General features: G+C 40.8%; 1 protein-coding gene across 3 annotated transcripts in view; it reads left to right on the forward strand.

The window, feature by feature from the left end:
• The window catches only part of frmd3 (FERM domain containing 3), a 218879-nt gene that overhangs the window by 134159 nt on the left and 65870 nt on the right, over nucleotides 1-18850 (forward strand). For 2 of the 3 annotated variants that reach the window (XM_043712861.2, XM_087993336.1), the window contains one exon: nucleotides 9443-9531. In XM_043712861.2, coding sequence (XP_043568796.1) covers nucleotides 9443-9531 — 89 coding nt within the window. Of the gene's footprint in view, nucleotides 1-1479; nucleotides 1579-9442; nucleotides 9532-18850 lie in introns of all 3 variants that reach the window. The other variant, XM_043712851.2, reaches the window with a different exon arrangement.

Consider the following 18850-nt stretch of genomic DNA (forward strand, 5'->3'; position numbering starts at 1 on the left):
GGTAGTTTTTTTACTCAGAGTAGTAGGGGCATGGAAGGCACAGCCTGCAACAGTAGTAGACTCGCCAAGTTTAAGGGCATTCAAATAGTCATTGGATAAAAATGTGGATGAAAATTTAATAGTGTAGGATAGTTAGGCTTCAGATCGGCGCAACATTGAGGGCCAAAGGGCCTGTACTATGCTGTGATGTTCTATGTTCTGTGTTCTAATAATTGGATATTAATGTATTCAAATGAACTTCAATTTTAAGATAGGTATTTATAGTTTCAATTGATTTTAAAATTTATTTTACACTGCTTCAAAAGCTCAGGTTGTCAGATCATTTTGAGAACACAGCATGAAATTTCAACCTTCGAGAAGCTCAGTAATTTATCTAGATAATGTTAGGCTGCTGATAAAATAAAGATGTGAATTGTTTATTGCAATGTACCTGTTTATATTGACTGGTTTAACATTTAATGCTATCTTGTTCATTGTTATCAAAACCTATTGATTTAGAATCTACTCACACCATTTACATTTGCAAGAAATTTGCTACCATTACAAATAGCATTATCTTATCTTTATTGAACTTCTAAGGCATTTTGCACATATCCAATAAGCATTTACCTCAGCTTTGCCTTTTCTGTTAATTATAGTGTCCACCATTCATTACAATTATGTCTTCTCTATGAAAAAATCTTTCCATTGTCATTCTAATCGCCATTCTAACCTTATAATTGTAATTACCAGGTCACAACACTGAATTCATCGGGTCTAATTTTCAACAGCTTTCTGACATTGTCCTGTCTAAGAAACAAAAATCAGAGGGAATATTTCGTTGCCCCTTGGTGAAAGTTCCATCTATTGGAACTTTCAAGCACATCTCCATATCTGCCTATTTTTGAACTGGAGGTTATTGAAATATACGAACATCGGATCCTACATCCATTTTTTCACACAATGAGTAACGTAACCAGTGATCCATAAAGTAATTTTTGGCAATCAATCTGCAATGGAGACCAGAACCACTTTATATTTTGTTTTTATAGAGCCATTTTAGTTTGCATGCAAACATGTGACATGCTATGAATCTTGTCTACTTGACCACATTGTAAAACCTCTACTGGTTTTCCCATCCCTAACAGTTTTGACAAATATTTTAATAAAGTTTTTGTTCCTTGTGTTTGTTCACATTTGATGTCACATCATACTTATTGCTATTTTAAGAATGGTTGTCAGACATATACAGATTTTGTGTGAATCCTTAGGATTATTATACTCCCCACTTGGATCTGCTTTATAACTATTGGAAACTTGTTTCCATCCTTAAATTCTTTTACCCTGACATTTAAATCATAGACAAATATCAGAATGAATTAACTAATAATGTTTAATCAATAACTAACTTGGTCACTCAGTGTCATTAAATCCACTCCAAACTAAAAGTCAGTGTACTCTCCCATCCATAACCCATTTTCCCTTTACTCCTAATCCCAGCCAGTGTTTACGTGCAAACAGGCTGCCGTAACTTCTCCAGAAGTACGGCGGAGAGGGAGCAGCTCCGAGGAACTATCCAGCCAATGTTTTCAATACTATGTAAGTTATTGTTTAAAATTTAGGTTGCACATTTTATCAAATGTACGTCATCTTTTCAGAACATGGTTCATTGCATTCCCATGCAACAAAGGCACTTCTAGGGACAGCATAAGGCCAATAATTATAACAAGTTGAACGCATTATAGAACAAAGATTTACTGTGACCTGCCTGCCTCCTCAAATAATTTAATTCTTTTTCATTCTCAGAATATGAGCTTCAATGGAATTAGCCCAGCTTCTCTAAATTTGATGCAATTGACTGTCTTCAAATATGTGCCAGTGGAACTAGTTTACTTTCAGGGAATTAATTAAGCACCATTTACTTTTAAACTGAGTTCAACTTCTCAATCTGCCATGGTGGGTTTAAATTCATATTCCATTGGGATTATTAGTTAAGAAACTTTAAATTATTAACCTAGTGACACAGAGCTAAGTCTTGTGAAGGAAAATAGAGTCTTGACAACTAGCTGGGGGCTGGAGAGAGTCCTATTGCATCTCTTTTAGAGAGAGCCCATTTCCTCTTCCACTCAGGTATATGTCAAACAAGTGGCCAACGGGCCTATAATCTTGAACCCACTTAGCCCGACTGCCTAACTGCCTAATATGGTTTATTTTCCATGTTCGTGTCTTAATTTATTAACTTCTACTTCAATTCTTAATAAACTAGCACAATAACATTTTAGTTAGGCTGTTTGGAAAACTCTCCTTGCAATCGAAGACAAGTTCAAATGTGTTAATCTTAAGTCATACCAGCAGTAGTCCACATGGCCTTATGCCATCTGTGCCGCTTAATAACTTTGTGGCTCATCATCAAAATCACTTTTTTGCCCTATCCCTAGATCCCTACATTCCTTTAGCGTCTGATAATATTGCAGATCATGTGTCTGTGCAATTATCAAATATCTATCTTTTCTGATCCCATTTTCCAGCGTTTGGCCTGTAGCCCGTTTTTGCTATGGTGTTTGAAGTACTCATCTCAATACTTCTTAAATGTTCCTGCTTCTATCACCCTTTAGATAGTGAGTTCCAGAAACCCACTGTCCTCTGAGTGAAAAGAATTCCTCAAATCTTCACAAAACCTCCTGTTCCTTATCTTAAATCTGTGTCCCCAGTTATTGATATTTGAACATCTTGGTGCATGAAACACAATACTAGTGGTAGAGCAATGCTTAGGAAGTCAAACTGAATATTGTTCTTTCAATGGCAATGGAATACAAAAGTAGGGATATTTTGCTATAGAGACACACGTGTTAGGTGGGATCACATCTGGAATATTGTGTTGAGTTTTGATCTTCTCAATTAAGAAAATATATAAATGCCTTGTAAGCAGCCCAGAGAAGGTTTATTTGACTGATACCTGAGAAGTGGGAGTTTTCACATAAAGAAAGGTTGGTCAGGTTGAGTTCAGAAGAATAAGCAGTGATTTTATTGAAACGTTTCAGATCCTGAGAGCGCTTGACAAGGTTTTCCCCCTTGTTGGAAAAACCGAAACTAGGTGGCATAGTTAGAAGGTTTCCATTTAAGATAAGAATGACCACATCTTTATCTGAGGAGTTTCAATTATCTGTTAACAATTCTCTTCCCAAAGTGTGGCGGAAGTGGGACATTGAGTAATTTTAAAACAAAAGCAAGTGGGATGGCCTTCTGATCCAGTGTTCTTGGAAGAGACTGTTCCTTCTGTCAAAAATCTCAGTGAGCATCATTCTAAGCGCAGCATAAGTAAAACAGGGAGCCATCATAGCATTTAGGCTGACATTTCTGGGCTTCTGTAGGACAAGGGGAAATTCCTAATTTGCAGCACCAAACATTAAATCAAGCTGGCCTTTTAGTATGGTGTCAGAACCTTCGTCAGAACCTTTGATTGCCGAAGGTGCCATCATTCCTGTGAACTTGTGGTTCATTTGCTGCATGATTTGTTGTGTAGCTGATGCAACATCATGCTTTTGCAGATAATGAGCTGAGAGGTTTGTGATCACGCAAGATAATGTGCCCGAGGTAATGGCAGATATGCTAGAATCCAACATGCTCAAGGCCATAGCTTTTAGAAAATATTTTGAAAGCTTCAAAGTGGAAGACACACTTAACATCCAAGGTACTGGATTTGTTTGATTCCAGTACCATTGCTTCCTGCAGTACTACTACTTGTTCTAATTCCTTTAAATTTTTCATTCTCTGGACTCTTGGCTTGCCATTTATATCTGGGCTGTCTTTTGTGTCTTACATGATGAAAGCAGATATGAAGAATTTGCTCAGTGTCTGTTTCGTTTCTTTATTGTAATTTCATTGTAATTTCTACTGTCTAATATTACCATATTTATTGATCTCTTCCTTTCTACACATATATAGAAACTTTCACAATCTAGTTTTATGTTATGTTTATTTACTCTACCTTCTCTTTCTTTAGTCATTTCTTAATCATTCTATATGCATTCTAAAATCCTCCCAATGCTCTGGTCCTTTAATCCAATGTTATATTTAACTGCTTTAATTAGCAATGATTACATTTTTACTGTTTTTATTTTTATTCCTTCTTGGAATGTATATTTGTTAAATCTAATTATTTACACATTTGCTATTGTTTAATTACCATCATATTTTAATGTGATTGGCCAACTCACCTGACTTGTTAACGTAGTTTGATTTTTCAGATTTAAGTCCCTAGTTTCAAGCTTAACTTAAATCTCTTTCATGACTTGTAGGTGCCGGTGTTGATCCAGGGTGGACAAAGTTAAAAATCACACAACACTAGCTTATAGTCCAACAGGTTTATTTTGGAAGCATTAGCTTTTGGAGTGCTGCTCCTTTATCAGGTAGTTGTGGAGGTTAATATCATACTCACAGAATTTATGGCCAACGGAGTCCAGGGTCGTGGAGATGTGATACAGCAAACAATCATAGATTAAAACTTTCAACTTTTATAATGGAATATGCTGGTCTCTGTTCTTTGATATGTAAATCCCAGAGCTTCTTTTAATTTACATTCTCAAGATATCTCAACTTTTTAAACAATAGATGTGACATCTGTCTGTGTCCCAATGCTATATTAGACTGACAAGCCCTCTGTTCAGTTTTACAGAGTTTACAGAGCATGATGCATAAGGTATACTCCAAATTATGATCACTCTACCCTGGAGGCCTGTTCACTGCAAGATTATAAATTATTCCTTAGTATTTTTGTGGTGCAATGGTTGTGTGCCTATATTTTAAGCTAAGGGGTCTGGGTTCAAGCCCCATCTATCCAGCGCATGTAATTACTTCTCTTATCAGGTTGATTAGAAAATGTCCATAAATTACCCTATTTTATTGTCCAATATTTCAATCTGAAATAGTCAGTTCCTTCACATACTGGTCTGGAAATCTTTGATACAAGTACTGAATGATTCAATGTGTCAAAGATCCACACACATCTGAATAAAGAAATTCCTCCTCTTCTCAGTTGCAAGTGGTTGGATTCTTGTCTTTAAATAGATTGCTATGAAATTTGGTCCTTTATCATTTTCTGGTGTTGATGCTTCAGAATCCCGATTTCAGGAGATGGAAGTCAATCCACACAACTATCCTGATTTACAAATCTCTTGATAGGTTTGTTTTCTGTGAGTGCTGAAAGCTTGTAGAATGAGTAGACCATGATGTCAAACAGCCTCCAGTGCTAATTTGGTGCACAATTTATTGTCTTGGATTGCCCATGTCCATTTAACACTCTCTCTGAAAACTGTCCCAGCTGAAAGTGTTTTCAGTATCACAACTGACTACCTTCTGGCATTATTTAAAGAGTTAACCTTTAAGGGTGCATTTGCTAAGTTGGCTACATGGCTGATTTGTGACAGTGACATGAGCAGTGCTCTGTCCTGCCTTCTAAATCTTGCATCTCACTTGAGCATGGTTATCCTGAGGTTAAACTCACCACCTGCCATCTTTGTTTAAAGAGAGAACAGCCCTATGGTCCTTTGGGTCGACAGCAAAATTACCTAAGCAGAAATACTGTATTCACCATTATGGGTGGGAGTAGTAAACGTACTAGGAATTTCAAGGGAGTGGTGCTGAATTTTAACAAAGTGGTCAATGGATTAATTGATCTGTCAAGAAAAAGTCAATAATTGGAACTGTAATTGCAGATTATTTCAGACAACAGCATGAATTGGAAATGAACTCAAAAAGCAGAGGGGAAAGTTTTGTGGACAGGGAAAAGGAGGAGGGTGCTCGCAATTGGAGACTGTCTGCTAAAAGTCTTTGAGAGGCACTTCTCCTACTTCTACCTAGGTTCAGTGAAAAGTTTTGTTTTATGAGCAGTACGGGCAGATCAGGCAGTGCAGTGCTTAGACGGAGCGAGGCAAATAAGGTAATAGCTGCACAGGAGGTGCACAAAGCAAGATCAACATTAGATTGAAAGTACGGAGGCCCATTCATATCCTAACAGTGGGAAAGAAGCTGCTCTTGAACCTGTTGGTGCGTGTTTTCAAGCTTCTGTATCTTCTGCCTGACATTCTGCCTCTTTCACAACATGACAAGGCCAGTGCGATCACTGGTCCTCGGGTCACTGTGACCCAAAACTTCTATTCCTGTGGACCCTTCCAGGTGGGAACAGGTGACATGAACAACAACTGAGTTCATTTCCCAACACTGGATCAGGGAGTTTCAGAGACACTGTATGGAAGGACTTTATCGTCTTTTCACTCTCACTGAACAAAGAGAGAGCTTGTAGATTTAAGCTTTCGAGTACTACAAGTTACTATCAACTGCACACATGTCTTTGCTGGCAACACATGTCAATGAGCAAATACTCCTTAACCCTAAGGCTATCCTTCTATTAACATCCAGCTGTTATGAAAGTGTACATACCAGATCTTTGCGGTGAGTACTCACTATCTTGACAGCAGTCATGACATTTCCATTCTATGCTAATGAGCTCTTCCATTTCTGTTGAATATACAGAAATGTTTGTGGATGTAGGTTTGCTTGCTGATCTGAAAGGTTCATTTCCAGACGTTTCATTACCTTACTAGGTATCATCTTCAGTGGACCTCATGCGAAGCAGTGCTGAAACTTCCTGCTTTCTATATATATGTTTGGGTTTCTTTGAGTTGGTGATGTCATTTCCTGTGGTGATGTTATTTCCTGTGGTGAAGTCACTCTCTCTTCCTTTTCACAGGGGGTGGTGGATCGGGTCTAACTCGATGTGTTTGTTGATAGAATTCTGTTTGGAATGCCATGCTTCTAGGAATCCTCGTGCATGTCTTTGTTTGGCTTGTACTAGGATGGATGTATTGTCCCAGTCGAAGTGGTGTCCTTCCTCATCTGTATGTGAGGATACTAGTGAGAGAGGATCATGTCTTTTTGTGGCTAGTTGGTGTCCATGTATCCTGGTGGCTAGTTTTCTGCCTGTTTGTCCAATGTATTGTTTGTTACAGTCCTTGCACGGTATTTTGTAAATGACGTTAGTTTTGCTCATTGTCTGTACAGGGTCTTTCAAGTTCATTAGCTGCTGTTTTAGTGTGTTGGTGGGTTTGTGGGCTACCATGATGCCAAGGGGTCTGAGTAGTCATTTCCGAGATGTCTTTGATGTAGGGGAGAGTGGCTAGGGTTTCTGGACGTGTTTTGTCTGCTTGTTTGGGTTTGTTGCTGAGAAATCGGCGGACTGTGTTCATTGGGTATCCATTCTTTTTGAACACAGTGTAGGTGATTTTCCTCTGCTCTGTGTAGTTCCTTTGTGCTGCAGTGTGTGTTGGCTCATTGAAATAATGTTCTGATGCAGCTTCGTTTGTGGGTGTTGGGATGATTGCTTCTGTAGTTTAATATTTGGTCTGTATGTTTTTCTGTAGACGCTGGTTTGAATGTCCCCATTGGCTAGAAGTATGGCATTCTTAGAATTCCTAGAAGAATGGCATTCTAACCAAAGCTCTATCAACCAACACATCGAGTTAGAACCCATCTACCACCCCCTAAGAAAAGGAACAGGAAGTGACTTCACCACAGGAAATAACATCACTACTGGAAATGACATCACCAACCCAAAGAAACCCAAACATATAAATAGAAAGCAGGAAGTTTCAGCATTGCTTTGCATAAGGTCCACTGAAGATGTTACCTAGTAAGGTAATGAAACGTCTGGAAATGAACCTTTCAGATCAGCGAGCAAACCTACATCCAAAATCTCAACCTGAGCTACAAATCTTCTCAAAACTCAGTAAGAAATTAGATTAGATTACTTACAGTGTGCAAACAGTCCCTTCGGCCCAACAAGTCCACACCGACCCGCCGAAGCATAACCCACCTAGACCCATCCTTTACCCCTTCACCTAACACTACAGGCAATTTAGCATGGCCAATTCACCTAACCTGCACATTTTTTGATTGTGGGAGGAAACCGGAGCACCCGGAGGAAACCCACGCAGACACGGGGAGAATGTGCAAACTCCACACAGAGAGTCGCCTGAGACGGGAATTGAACCCGGGTCTCTGGCGCTGTGAGGCAGCAGTGCTAACCACTGTGCCACCGTGCTGCCCACAAATGTTTACGTTCGCACCACAAAAAAATTAGATATTTGAAATTAGATGTGATAGAAATGTCACAAGTGTTTGAGCAACATAGGCAAATGAATCACGAATTGAAAATTAAAGACTTTAAACAAGTGAGAAGAAAATGGGATCAAAGGGGCATGTACTTATGAATCAGGTCAGAGTTGATGGGAGAAGAAAGTCGAACATCAGAGGGAAAATAAACTGTATGGTTATTCCTATGGTTGGAATGCATTGATAATACTTTGCCATTTACTTCATACAAAATTACATTGAATGTGCAATATAGAACTGTCGAATCAACCTAATTGATCTGCTTATGCACACACAATCCTCTTCACATCTGACTTGATCTCACCCTGTGTTCATGTGGTTCTGTTTCTTTTCCACCCAAGTTATTATTCTACATCCCCTTAAAGGGATCTTTACTATCCTCTCCTACTACACCGCGTAATAGTAAGTTTCACATTCAAGCCAAAATTTCTTCCACTGTCTTTGGATTTAGTGGTGACTATGTTATATTTATGATGTCAAGTGTTGAACTCGCCTACAAGAGGAAATATTTTCTATGTCTACCCTATTAAAACCCTTTGTAGTTTCAAGACGCCTCTTAGATAATCCATCAGTCCAGCTCCAGCCTGTTGAGATCTTCCTGTATTATCCTGTAAATTATTTTTACACCTTCTCCAGTACCTCTATCCATTTTGAGGTATTAAGAGTTGAACAGTGTACAATATGTATAAGTGTGATCTAACCAAGATTCTACATAAGCTTAACAGAAGTCTCCTTTTCAATTTTAGCTCTAAAACAGAACTGCTTTGTGCAGATTTTTATGACCTTGAAAACTCACATCACTACTTTTAATGACTTGTTACTCTATCCCATTTAGCCTCTTATTTTCAAAGGCATATGCAAACTTCTTATTCATTTGATCTTATAGTGATTTTGATTCATCAAAAAGTAGACTCAAATCCCAAATCTCTTCAACCTTTTCATAATTCCTTGCTGATGGTTCTTACCATATGATTGGCCGCAAAATTTGATTTCGTTTCGCATTGGATCTGTGCACATCTTTACAATTAGCCACAGAGTTGGAGATGGGACTGCATGTTAGGCCAATTGGAAAGTCATATAATGGGAACACACACACATTCTGTCTCCATGGAATGACTATTTGATTAGGATGGTATAATATAAATAAACTGTATAAACCATCTAAGCTCAACTGATTAAGACATCTTAAAACAGGGTGGAGAAAAATGCGCTATAGAAGTATTAAGAATTGACTAGCCTATTTCTAGGTTGCAGTGCATTGAAAGTATTCTAAATTTTATCTTTTTCTTCTAAGGATTCATCAGGAGCTACAACTTTCATTGGATTCACTGCCACAGGTTTTGTTGTGTTCCAAGGGAATAAAAGGATTCATCTCCTAAAATGGTAAATTTGCTTATGTTCACCGTGCATTTGATGAGCATTTAAATGCAAAAAGAATGTGTCTGAATATGAGTTTAAGATTGTGCTGCATTTGATACAGATGAGGTGCATCAAAATTGGCTTTGATATGTAATTGTGGTTTATATCATGATTAATGTTTAAACTGTGATAGAATAACCGATCTCAAAGCCATAACCTGTTATTTAATCAAGGAGCTCAGAATACGTCATGAACCATTTAAAAACAAAAAAATCCTGGAAAAGCTCAGCATATCAGGTTTCATCTGAGAAGCATAATTGGTAGGCACAATCCTGTGAGCAGGAAGCTTGGCATCTTGATTTTATGGAAGCACAAAAATCATCACCCGCATTCGGAAAAAAATTAGGGGATTAAATGTTCTCAGAATTTTGACTGCAAATTGCAGTGCTGTGTCATCTATGCTCATTAAATGGCAATCTTGCTAGAATTAATAATGTTTTATTTCAATTGAGTTATCTGTGAATGAGATACACATGCCTTCAGATTTACGACTGCATACAAGTGGCATGCAGCAGGAAGGCAGTCTAATTGTTTGAGTAAACAGCAGCTGCTTTTAACTCTGTGGGGAGCAACATTCAACAGCGCACAATTATTGAGATCAGTTTGAGGCAGGCAAAAAGCAATGGGGCATGGCTAACCAACTGGGAGAGGGAGGTGGCAGTCTAACAGGAAGAGGGTATGGCTGACCAAAGGCATGAGAGAAAAAGAGAGATGACGATTTAAGAGGAATGGGACAGGGATTACTGACAAAGGAAGGAAAACAAAAGGAAGGTGCAAGGACATGGGAGCTAAAGGCTCAGGGATGTAGTTTTGGGGGTTCTTCCTAAAAAGTGATTATTCTTCAATATTCATGTCCCAATCTAATCATTTGCTGCATGTCTCTTTCATGGCTATCAGATTATACTTACTTCCATTTGTGCAACCACTTCATTTGTGTTTTGAATGCGATGTGCATTCAGATACAGAACCTTTAGTTTTGTCTCTGCTATTATCTTTATATTCTTAAATTTGTACTTCCTGTTACTGTCTGCTTTTTATTTCACATATTAATGCCATTCTATCTCGTCTCTACTCTTAGATTTACCTTGCATCAGGTTTAGAAATTGTGCTAGATAGAGGGAGGAGGGCAGACCATTCAGGGAAGGGCAATGTCAGGAGACTGTAGAAGAAAACATAATTGTGGGCAGCGAAGTGGTGCAGAGAAATGGTATCCATTTCCAGAATCTTTGTTTCAGCGTCCATGCACATGATTGCATCAACAGGAAGAAATCTCAGCAATGAACCTCCCATATTCTATTGAATATGGTGGAATGAGTGGTGGCTAGGTGACTGTCATGGTGTGTATAGGGCTTTGCTTGGGGGATTCTGGGTAATCCAAGATGGAGGACAGGAAACATTTCTGGCTGTAATAAGCTGCTCCTTTTTTTGAGGTATTTTAGGTATTGGAGGTGATTTCCTCTAATTCCAGGGGCAGCAATTACTGTTTTATATGCTGTTTGCATTGTTTTTGAAGTTTGGAGAAAAAAAATCAAAACAACATCACTTTTAAAAGGAAGAGGAACAGACAAAGGCAGCACATGGTGAGGTCAGTGCAGGAGAGAGAGAGAGCGCGCGAGCAAGAGACAAAGAAACCCACACTGCTAACTGACACAGCAGTGAACCTGTGCAGTTACTGCCATTGCTGTTTGAATTCATGTATCGCTGGACATCAGAGTGCATCTGGGAAAATTAACAAACAGTGAAATTCACAACTAATCTTGGAGGACAAAGTTAAAAATCACACAACACCAGGTTATAGTCCAACAGCTTTAATTGGAAGCACACTAGCTTTCAGAGGGACGCTCCTTCATCAGGTGATTGTGGAGGGCTCGATCGTAACACAGAATTTATAGCAAAAATTTGCAGTGTGATGTAACTGAAATTATACGTTGAAGAATTGATTGTCTGTTAAGCCTTTCATCTGTTAGAATACAGTGATAGTTTCACTTCTTTCATGTGTAAATCACAAAACCCTTTTTTTTAAAGTTGCATTCTCGGGTTAGCTGTTAACAATGGTGATAGCTAGACAATATGTTGAAGGTGTTAGCCCTCTGTGTTCTCTGTCTATGACCTGATGTTTAGATTGATTCCAATCTAAAAAGTGAGATAAGAGTTTTACATAAATTCATGCAGTTTTTGAGCTCAGAGTTCTACATGAATGTATGTGGTTTTTGAGCAAAGTGCAATGTAACTCTGAAAGTACCAAAACAATTCACCACACAAAATATATGTGTGCAGGTGGGTCTTTGTCTGTCTGTGTGTGTGTCTGTCTGGGGTGGGGGTTGTGAGTGTGAGAAAGTGTGTGTGTGTGTGTGTGTATAGTGAGTGCAGAGTGTCTTAAGTCTGTGAGGGGGTGCATGTGTGGAAGTCTGTGTGTCTATAAGGGTGTGTGTGTGTGTGTGTCTGTGTGCGCGTCTATGTGTATCTGTGTCCGTGTGTATGTGAGAGTGTGTGTGTGTGTAGGAATATCTGTGTGTGTGTAGTGCAGTGCAGTGCAGTGGTGATCACCTGTAATGTGACATGAACCCATCAAAAATGGCCTTTAGTAGAGTGATATGCTCTTGTTGAATGTGGGAGTTTAGAGAGCATTTGTGTTACTGATGATTATACCTGCAATAAATGCCATTGATTGCTTATCCTATCAGATCAAATGGATCGGTTGGAGAGACAGTTAGAGGCAATGAGGAAATTACAAGAGCAAGGGGATGTGATGGATGGCAGTTATAGGAAGGGAGAAAAGTTGCAGTTACAGTCACATAAATGGGTTAACTCCAGGAAAGGTGAGAGAGGTAGGCAGGTAGGGCAGGAGCCTTCTGTGGCTAACTCCATTTCAAACAAGTATGCTGTTTTGGAAAATGTAGGGGGTGATGGATTCTGAGGGAAATGTAGCACGAACAGCCAAATTTCTGGTATCGAGACTGGCTCTAATGCAGTGAGGGGTACGTTGGGTTCCATGAGATCAATTGTGTTAGGGGACTCTAGTCCGAGGCACAGGCAGATGTTTCAGTGGCCAGCAGCGAAAAATCGGAATGGTGTGTTGCCTCCCTGGTGCCAGGATCAAGGATGTCTCAGAGGGTGCAGAATGTTCTCACGGGGGAGAGGGCCCAGCAGGAGGCCATTGTCCACATTGGAACCAACGACATAGGAAGGGAAAAGGTTGAAATTCTGAAGGGAGATTACAGAGAGTTAGGCAGGGATTTAAAAAGGAGGTCCTCGAGAGTAGTAATATCTGGATTACTTCTGGTGCTATGAGCTAGTGAGGTTGGTAATAAGAGGATAGAACAGATGAATGCATGGCTGAGGAGCTGGCATATGGGAGAAGGATTCACATTTTGGATCATTGGAACGGATTGCACCTGAATTGGAGGGAGACCAATATACTGGCAGGGAAATTTGCTCGAGCAGCTCAGGATGATTTAAACTAGTAAGGTGGGGTGTGGGACCCAGGGAGATAGTGAGGAAAGATATCAATCTGACACTGGTACTATTGAGAAAAGAAGTGAGTCAAACAGTCAGGGCAGGCAGGGACAAAGCAGAGAACAAGGTAGGACTGATAAATTAAACTGCATTTATTTCAAGGCAAGAGGCCTAACAGGGAAGGCAGATGAACTCAGGGCATTGTTAGAAATATGGAAATGGGATATCATGTGGCTCAGGGATGGACAGGACTGGTGGATTAATGTTCCAGGATGCAAGTGCTACAGGAAGGACATAAAGGGAGGCAAGAGAAGAGGGGGAGAGGTGTTTTTGATAAGGAATAGCATTACAGCTGTACTAAGGGAGGATATTCCTGGAAATACATCCAGGGAAGTTGTTTGGGTTGAACTGAAATAAGAAAGGGATGACCACCTCATTGGGATTATACTATAGACCCCCTTATAGTCAGAGGGAAATTGAGAAACAAATTTGCCAGGAGATCTCAGTTATCTGTAAGAATAATAGGATGGTTATGGTAGGGGATTTTAACTTTCCAAACGTAGATTGAGACTGCCATAGTGTTAAGAGTTTAGATGGAGAGGAATTTGTTAAGTGTGCACAAGAAAATTTTCTGATTCAATATGTGGATGTACCTACTAGAGAAGGTGCAACAACATGACCTACTCTTGGGAAATAAGGTCGGGCAGGTGACTGAGGTGTCAGTCGAGCACTTTGGGGCCAGCAGATAGACCAGACCTAAAAGTTGAAATTCTATATTGGAGGAAGGCTAATTTTGATGTATTAGGCAAGAACTTTCATAAGCTGATTGGGGGCAGATGTTCGCAGGTAAAGGGATGGCTGGAAAATGGGAAGCCTTCAGGAATGAGACAACGAGAATCCAGAGAAAGTATATTCCTGTTGGAGTGAAAGGAAAGGCTGGTGGGTATAGGGAATGCTGCATGACTAAAGAAATTGAGGGTTTGGTTAAGAAAAAGAAGCAAACATATATGTAAGGTATAGACAAGATAGATCAAATGAATCTATCAAGTGAGTATAATTGCGGAAGGACTATTCTTAGGAGGGAAATCAGGAGGGCAAAAAGGGGACATGAGACAGCTTTGGCAAATAGAATTAAGGAGAATCCAAAAGGTTTCTATGAATACATTAAGGACAAAAGAGTAACTAGGGAGAGAATAGGGCCCCTCAAAGATCAGCAAGGCAGCCTTTGTATGGAGCCGCAGGAGATGGGGGAGATACTAAACAAATATTTTGCATCAGTGTTTACTGTGGAAAAGGACATAGAAGATATAGAATATGAGGAAACATCTTACAAAATGACCATATTACAGAGAAGGAAGTGCTGGATGTCTTGAAACACATAAAAGTGGATAAATCCCCAGGACCTGATCAGGTATACCCTAGAACTCTGTGGGAAGCTCGGGAAGTGATTGCTGAGCCCCTTGATGAGATCTTTGTATTATCAATAGTCTCAGGTGAGGTGCCGGAAGACTGGGGGTTGGCTAATATGGTGCCACTGTTTAAGAAGGGTGGTAAGGACAAGCCAGGGTTCTATAGACCAGTGAGCCTGATGTTGGTGGTGGGCAAGTTCTTGAAGGGAATCCTGAGGGACAGGATGTGCATGTATTTGGAAAGGCAAGGACTGATTACAGGTAGTCAACATGGCTTTGTGCGTGGAAAATTATGTCTCACAGCCTTGATTGAATTTTTGGAAGAAGTAACAAAGAAGTTTGATGAGGGCAGAGTGGTCGATGTGATTTATATGGACTTCAGTAAGACATTCGACAAGGTTCCCCATGGGAGACTGTTTAGCAAGGTTTGATCTCATGGAATAAAGGGAGAACTAGCTATTTGGATACAGAGGGGCTCAAAGGTAGAAGACAGAGGGTCTTGGTGGGTGTTTGTTTTTCAGACTGGAGGCCTGTGACCAGTGGAGTGCCACAAGGATCGGTGCTGGGTGTACTACTTTTCGTCATTTATATAAATGATTTGGATGTGAGTATAAGAGGTATACAGAGGAACCTTGATTATCCGAACGAGATTGGCGGGCACTATTTCGGTCAGATAATTGATAATTCAGTTAATTGATTTCCTCTGGGGCTCGGAGTTTTCTGTGAAGGTTGCTCCCCGTTCAGGAGACCCTGCCCCCCCCCCCACTCTCTACCCCACAATCCTCCCATCAACCCTACCCCACCCCAGCCCCGCAACCCCGCCCCCAATCTCTGCCTGCCCACCCTGCCCTCAACCTTGGTGCGTTCCCAAGTCCATCACCCCCATCTTGCCCCAACCCCACCCCTGCCTCTGCCCCCCCAACCCCTGTCTGCCCCAAATCTCTGACTGCCCCCCGCCCCACCCAATGCCATCTGCCCCATCCCCGCCATGCCAGCCCCACTCCCAGCCCTGCCCCAACCCCATTCCCCCAACCCCATCCACCCCGACCTCGCCCCACCACCAACCCCTGCCTGCTTCCAACCCTGCCCCCAACACCTGCCCACCCCAACCCCAACCCCACCCCCAACCCCTGCCCACCCCTAATCCCAGTCCTCCCTCACCCAACCCCAAACAACTCCTTCCCATATTCACCCTGCTCCACCAACTCAGTTTCCCACCCCCCCCTTCCCCCCGTGCCCCTGTCTGCTGCCCACCCCCCCAGCCACTGGGGCAGCTGGACTGGACACCAATATTAAGACTGCTGCTGCCTTTGTGGGGTAAGCAAATAGCACACACACACACACACACACAACTTTTTACTGCAACTGTCTGACATGTTCCACCTTTGCCCTGTATAGGACAATGTTGGAGAGATTATCTGGGGAAGGGGGGTTTAGGGGACACCACTATTAGAACTCCAGGGAAAGTGTGGGGAGAGAGAGAGAGGGCAGGAGGTCAGTCATTTAGAGACGGTACCTGGACTGTCCAATACTGTGCTCGGCAGCATTTCAGTGAGCCGAGTTCACTTTTAATCATTGTACCTGTAAACAAAAGATGCGATCAGGGTTGAAACAGCGCTTTGACGTAATGTTTCTATTGGGACCTTGAGATCCCATTCCAATAATCCGACATTCGGATAATTGATATTCAGATAATCTAAGTTCCTTTGTAGTTAGTAAGTTTGCAGATGACACCAAAATTGGAGGTGTAGTGGGCAATGAAGAACGTTGACTCGGGTTACAATGGGATCTTGATCAGATGGGCCAATGGGCTGAGAAGTGGCAGATGGAGTTTAATTTAGATAAATGCGAGGTACTGCATTTTGGGAAACCAAATCTTAGCAGGATTTATACACTTAATGGTAAGGTCTTCGGGAGTGTTGCTGAACAAAGAGACCTTGGAGTGCAGGTTCATAGTTCCTTGAAAGTAGAGTTGCAGGTAGATAGGATAGTGAAGAAGGCATTTGGTATGCTTTCCTTTCTTGATCAGAGCATTGAGTGCATGAGTTGAGAGGTCATGTTGCGGCTGTACAGGACATTGGTTAGGCCACTTTTGGAAAATTATGTGCAATTCTGGTCTCCTTTCTATTGGAAAGATTTTGGGAAACTTGAAAGGGTTCAGAAAAGATTTACAAGCATGTTGCCAGGGTTGGAGGATTTGAGCTATAGGAGAGGTTGAATATGCTGGGGCTGTTTTCCCTGAAGCATTGGAGGCTGAGGGGTGACCTTTATAGAGGTTTATAAAATTATGAGGAGCATGGATAGGATAAATAGACCAAGTCTCTTCCCTGGGGTGGGCAGTCCAGAACTGGAGGGTATAGGTTTAGGGTGAGAGGGGAAAAATTTAAAAGAGACCTAAGGGGCAAAATTTTGACACAGAGGATGGTATGTGTATGGAATGAGCTGCCAGAGGAAGTGGTGGAGGCTAGTACAATTGCAACATTTAAAAGGCACCTGGATGGATATATGAATAGGAAGGGTTTGGAGGGATATGGGCCAGTTGCTGGGAGGTGGGACTAGATTGGGTTGGGATAGCTGGTTGGCATGGATGAGTTCCATGCTGTACATCTCTATGACTCTCTGACTTTGTGCTCAGGACAGGAGGAAAGGTCTTGAAGTCTCTGCTGACCACATTGTTCCCTGCAATTTGTTCACAGATTATCTCAGGCAGGCAAGATGATGAGTGAAGTACACTCATTCTTTCTTCTAACTGGTAAATTGGTGCAGCTGTCGAGAAATCTGTAGAGGGTGGTCCATGACCAGCTAGAGCAGAGACCACGACAGTCACAAGGAGTGACAGTAAGTGGTCAAACAGTGCAGGATGCTGGGTAACCAAGATCATGTGTGACATTGAGCTATTGAATATCTCACAGCCAGTACAGCTAGCTTCAACTATCAGAGTGGCATTGCCAGAGTTGGCTGAGAATATTACAGGATGTCATCACTCCCCTTTGACCATTCCTTCAGGAAGTTCTATGAACTCTTGGATTGGTAAGCAATACACACTGTCAATGACGCCATCACCTGCAGTGTCTTGATGAAGGGTTATGCCTAAAACATTGACCCTCTTGCTCCTCAGATGCTGCCTGACCTGCTGTGCTTTTTCCAGCCCCACTCTTTATAGACTCTGACTTCTCAAGCATCTGCAGTTCTCATTATCTCCCACCTTCAGGTTTTTCCAGGGTTGCACTGAGGATGTGTGGTATATCACAGTTTGCCACACATAACTGCATTCAGGAAGTAACACTTTTCAAAGAATGAATGAATTTATTAGGTTGTTCAAAGAATAAACAGAAAGCCAACGTTATTCACTGCCATTGCTGGATTTCCACAAGTGCAGGAGAAAATGACTACACATAAAAATTGAATGAACTACAGATGCTGTAAATCAGAGACAAAAATAGAAATTGCTGGAAAAACACAGCAAGTCTGGCAGCATCTGTGGAGAGAAATCAGAGTTAATGTTTCAGGTTGAGTGACCCTCCTTGAAAACTATGCACATGTAGCACCCGGCCCTCCCTGGTTACCATCTGAAAAAAAACAAGATTAATGGACACGTGGACAATTGTGGGTTATTAAGTAACCAGCATGGATTTCTTAAGGGAAAGTCATATTTAACTAACTTGCTGGAGTTTTTGAAGAGATAACATAGAGGGTTGGTGAGTGCAGTGCTGTTGATGTAAGAGTTTGAACTTTCAAAAGGCTGTTGATATAGTGTTGCACAGCAGACTTGTGAGCAAAATTAGAACTCATGAAATAAGATGAATAGTCATAGTATAGATTTTTTAAAAATAGCTAAGTGACAGGAAACAGACAGAAATTGTTAATAGTTGATTCTTTGGATTGGTTGCAGTTGAGTTCCCATGAATCGGTATTAAGATCTTTGCTTTTCTGGATTATATATTAATAGACGTTGGTGTCCAGGGCAAATTTTCACAACTTGTGATTAATATGAAACATGAAAGCATTTTAAACTATGAAAAGGTTAGTGAAAACTTTAGAAGGACATAGGCAAGTTGATGAAGTCCGATTCAGTGGAGGAGAGTGAGATGTGTGTTGGTAGGAAGAACATGGACAGACAATAAAGCATAAAATGTATAACTCTAAAGTGCAGAAACAGAGAGACCTCAGTTTATATGTGCATAAGTTATTTAAAGTGGCAAAACAGGTTCGGACAGTAGGTGTTTCTTTGCTTGTTGGTTGAAGTAGTCATTGAGTGCTTTTGTTACTTCCTTCTCCATAGCTTTTTTAGCATCTAACATTTGCCTGAGTAGGATATTGTCTGCATAGGTACCCATTCTATATAATATTGTATTGACTTGCATTGTGCTCGGTTTTTAGCGAAGCTGGCATGTGTAATAATTGTAAATCATCTCACC

The sequence above is a fragment of the Chiloscyllium plagiosum genome, unplaced genomic scaffold, assembly GCF_037043375.1.
Source record: "Chiloscyllium plagiosum isolate Xiang-an unplaced genomic scaffold, Cpla_swu_hap1 HiC_scaffold_2, whole genome shotgun sequence".
Lineage (NCBI taxonomy): Eukaryota > Metazoa > Chordata > Chondrichthyes > Orectolobiformes > Hemiscylliidae > Chiloscyllium > Chiloscyllium plagiosum.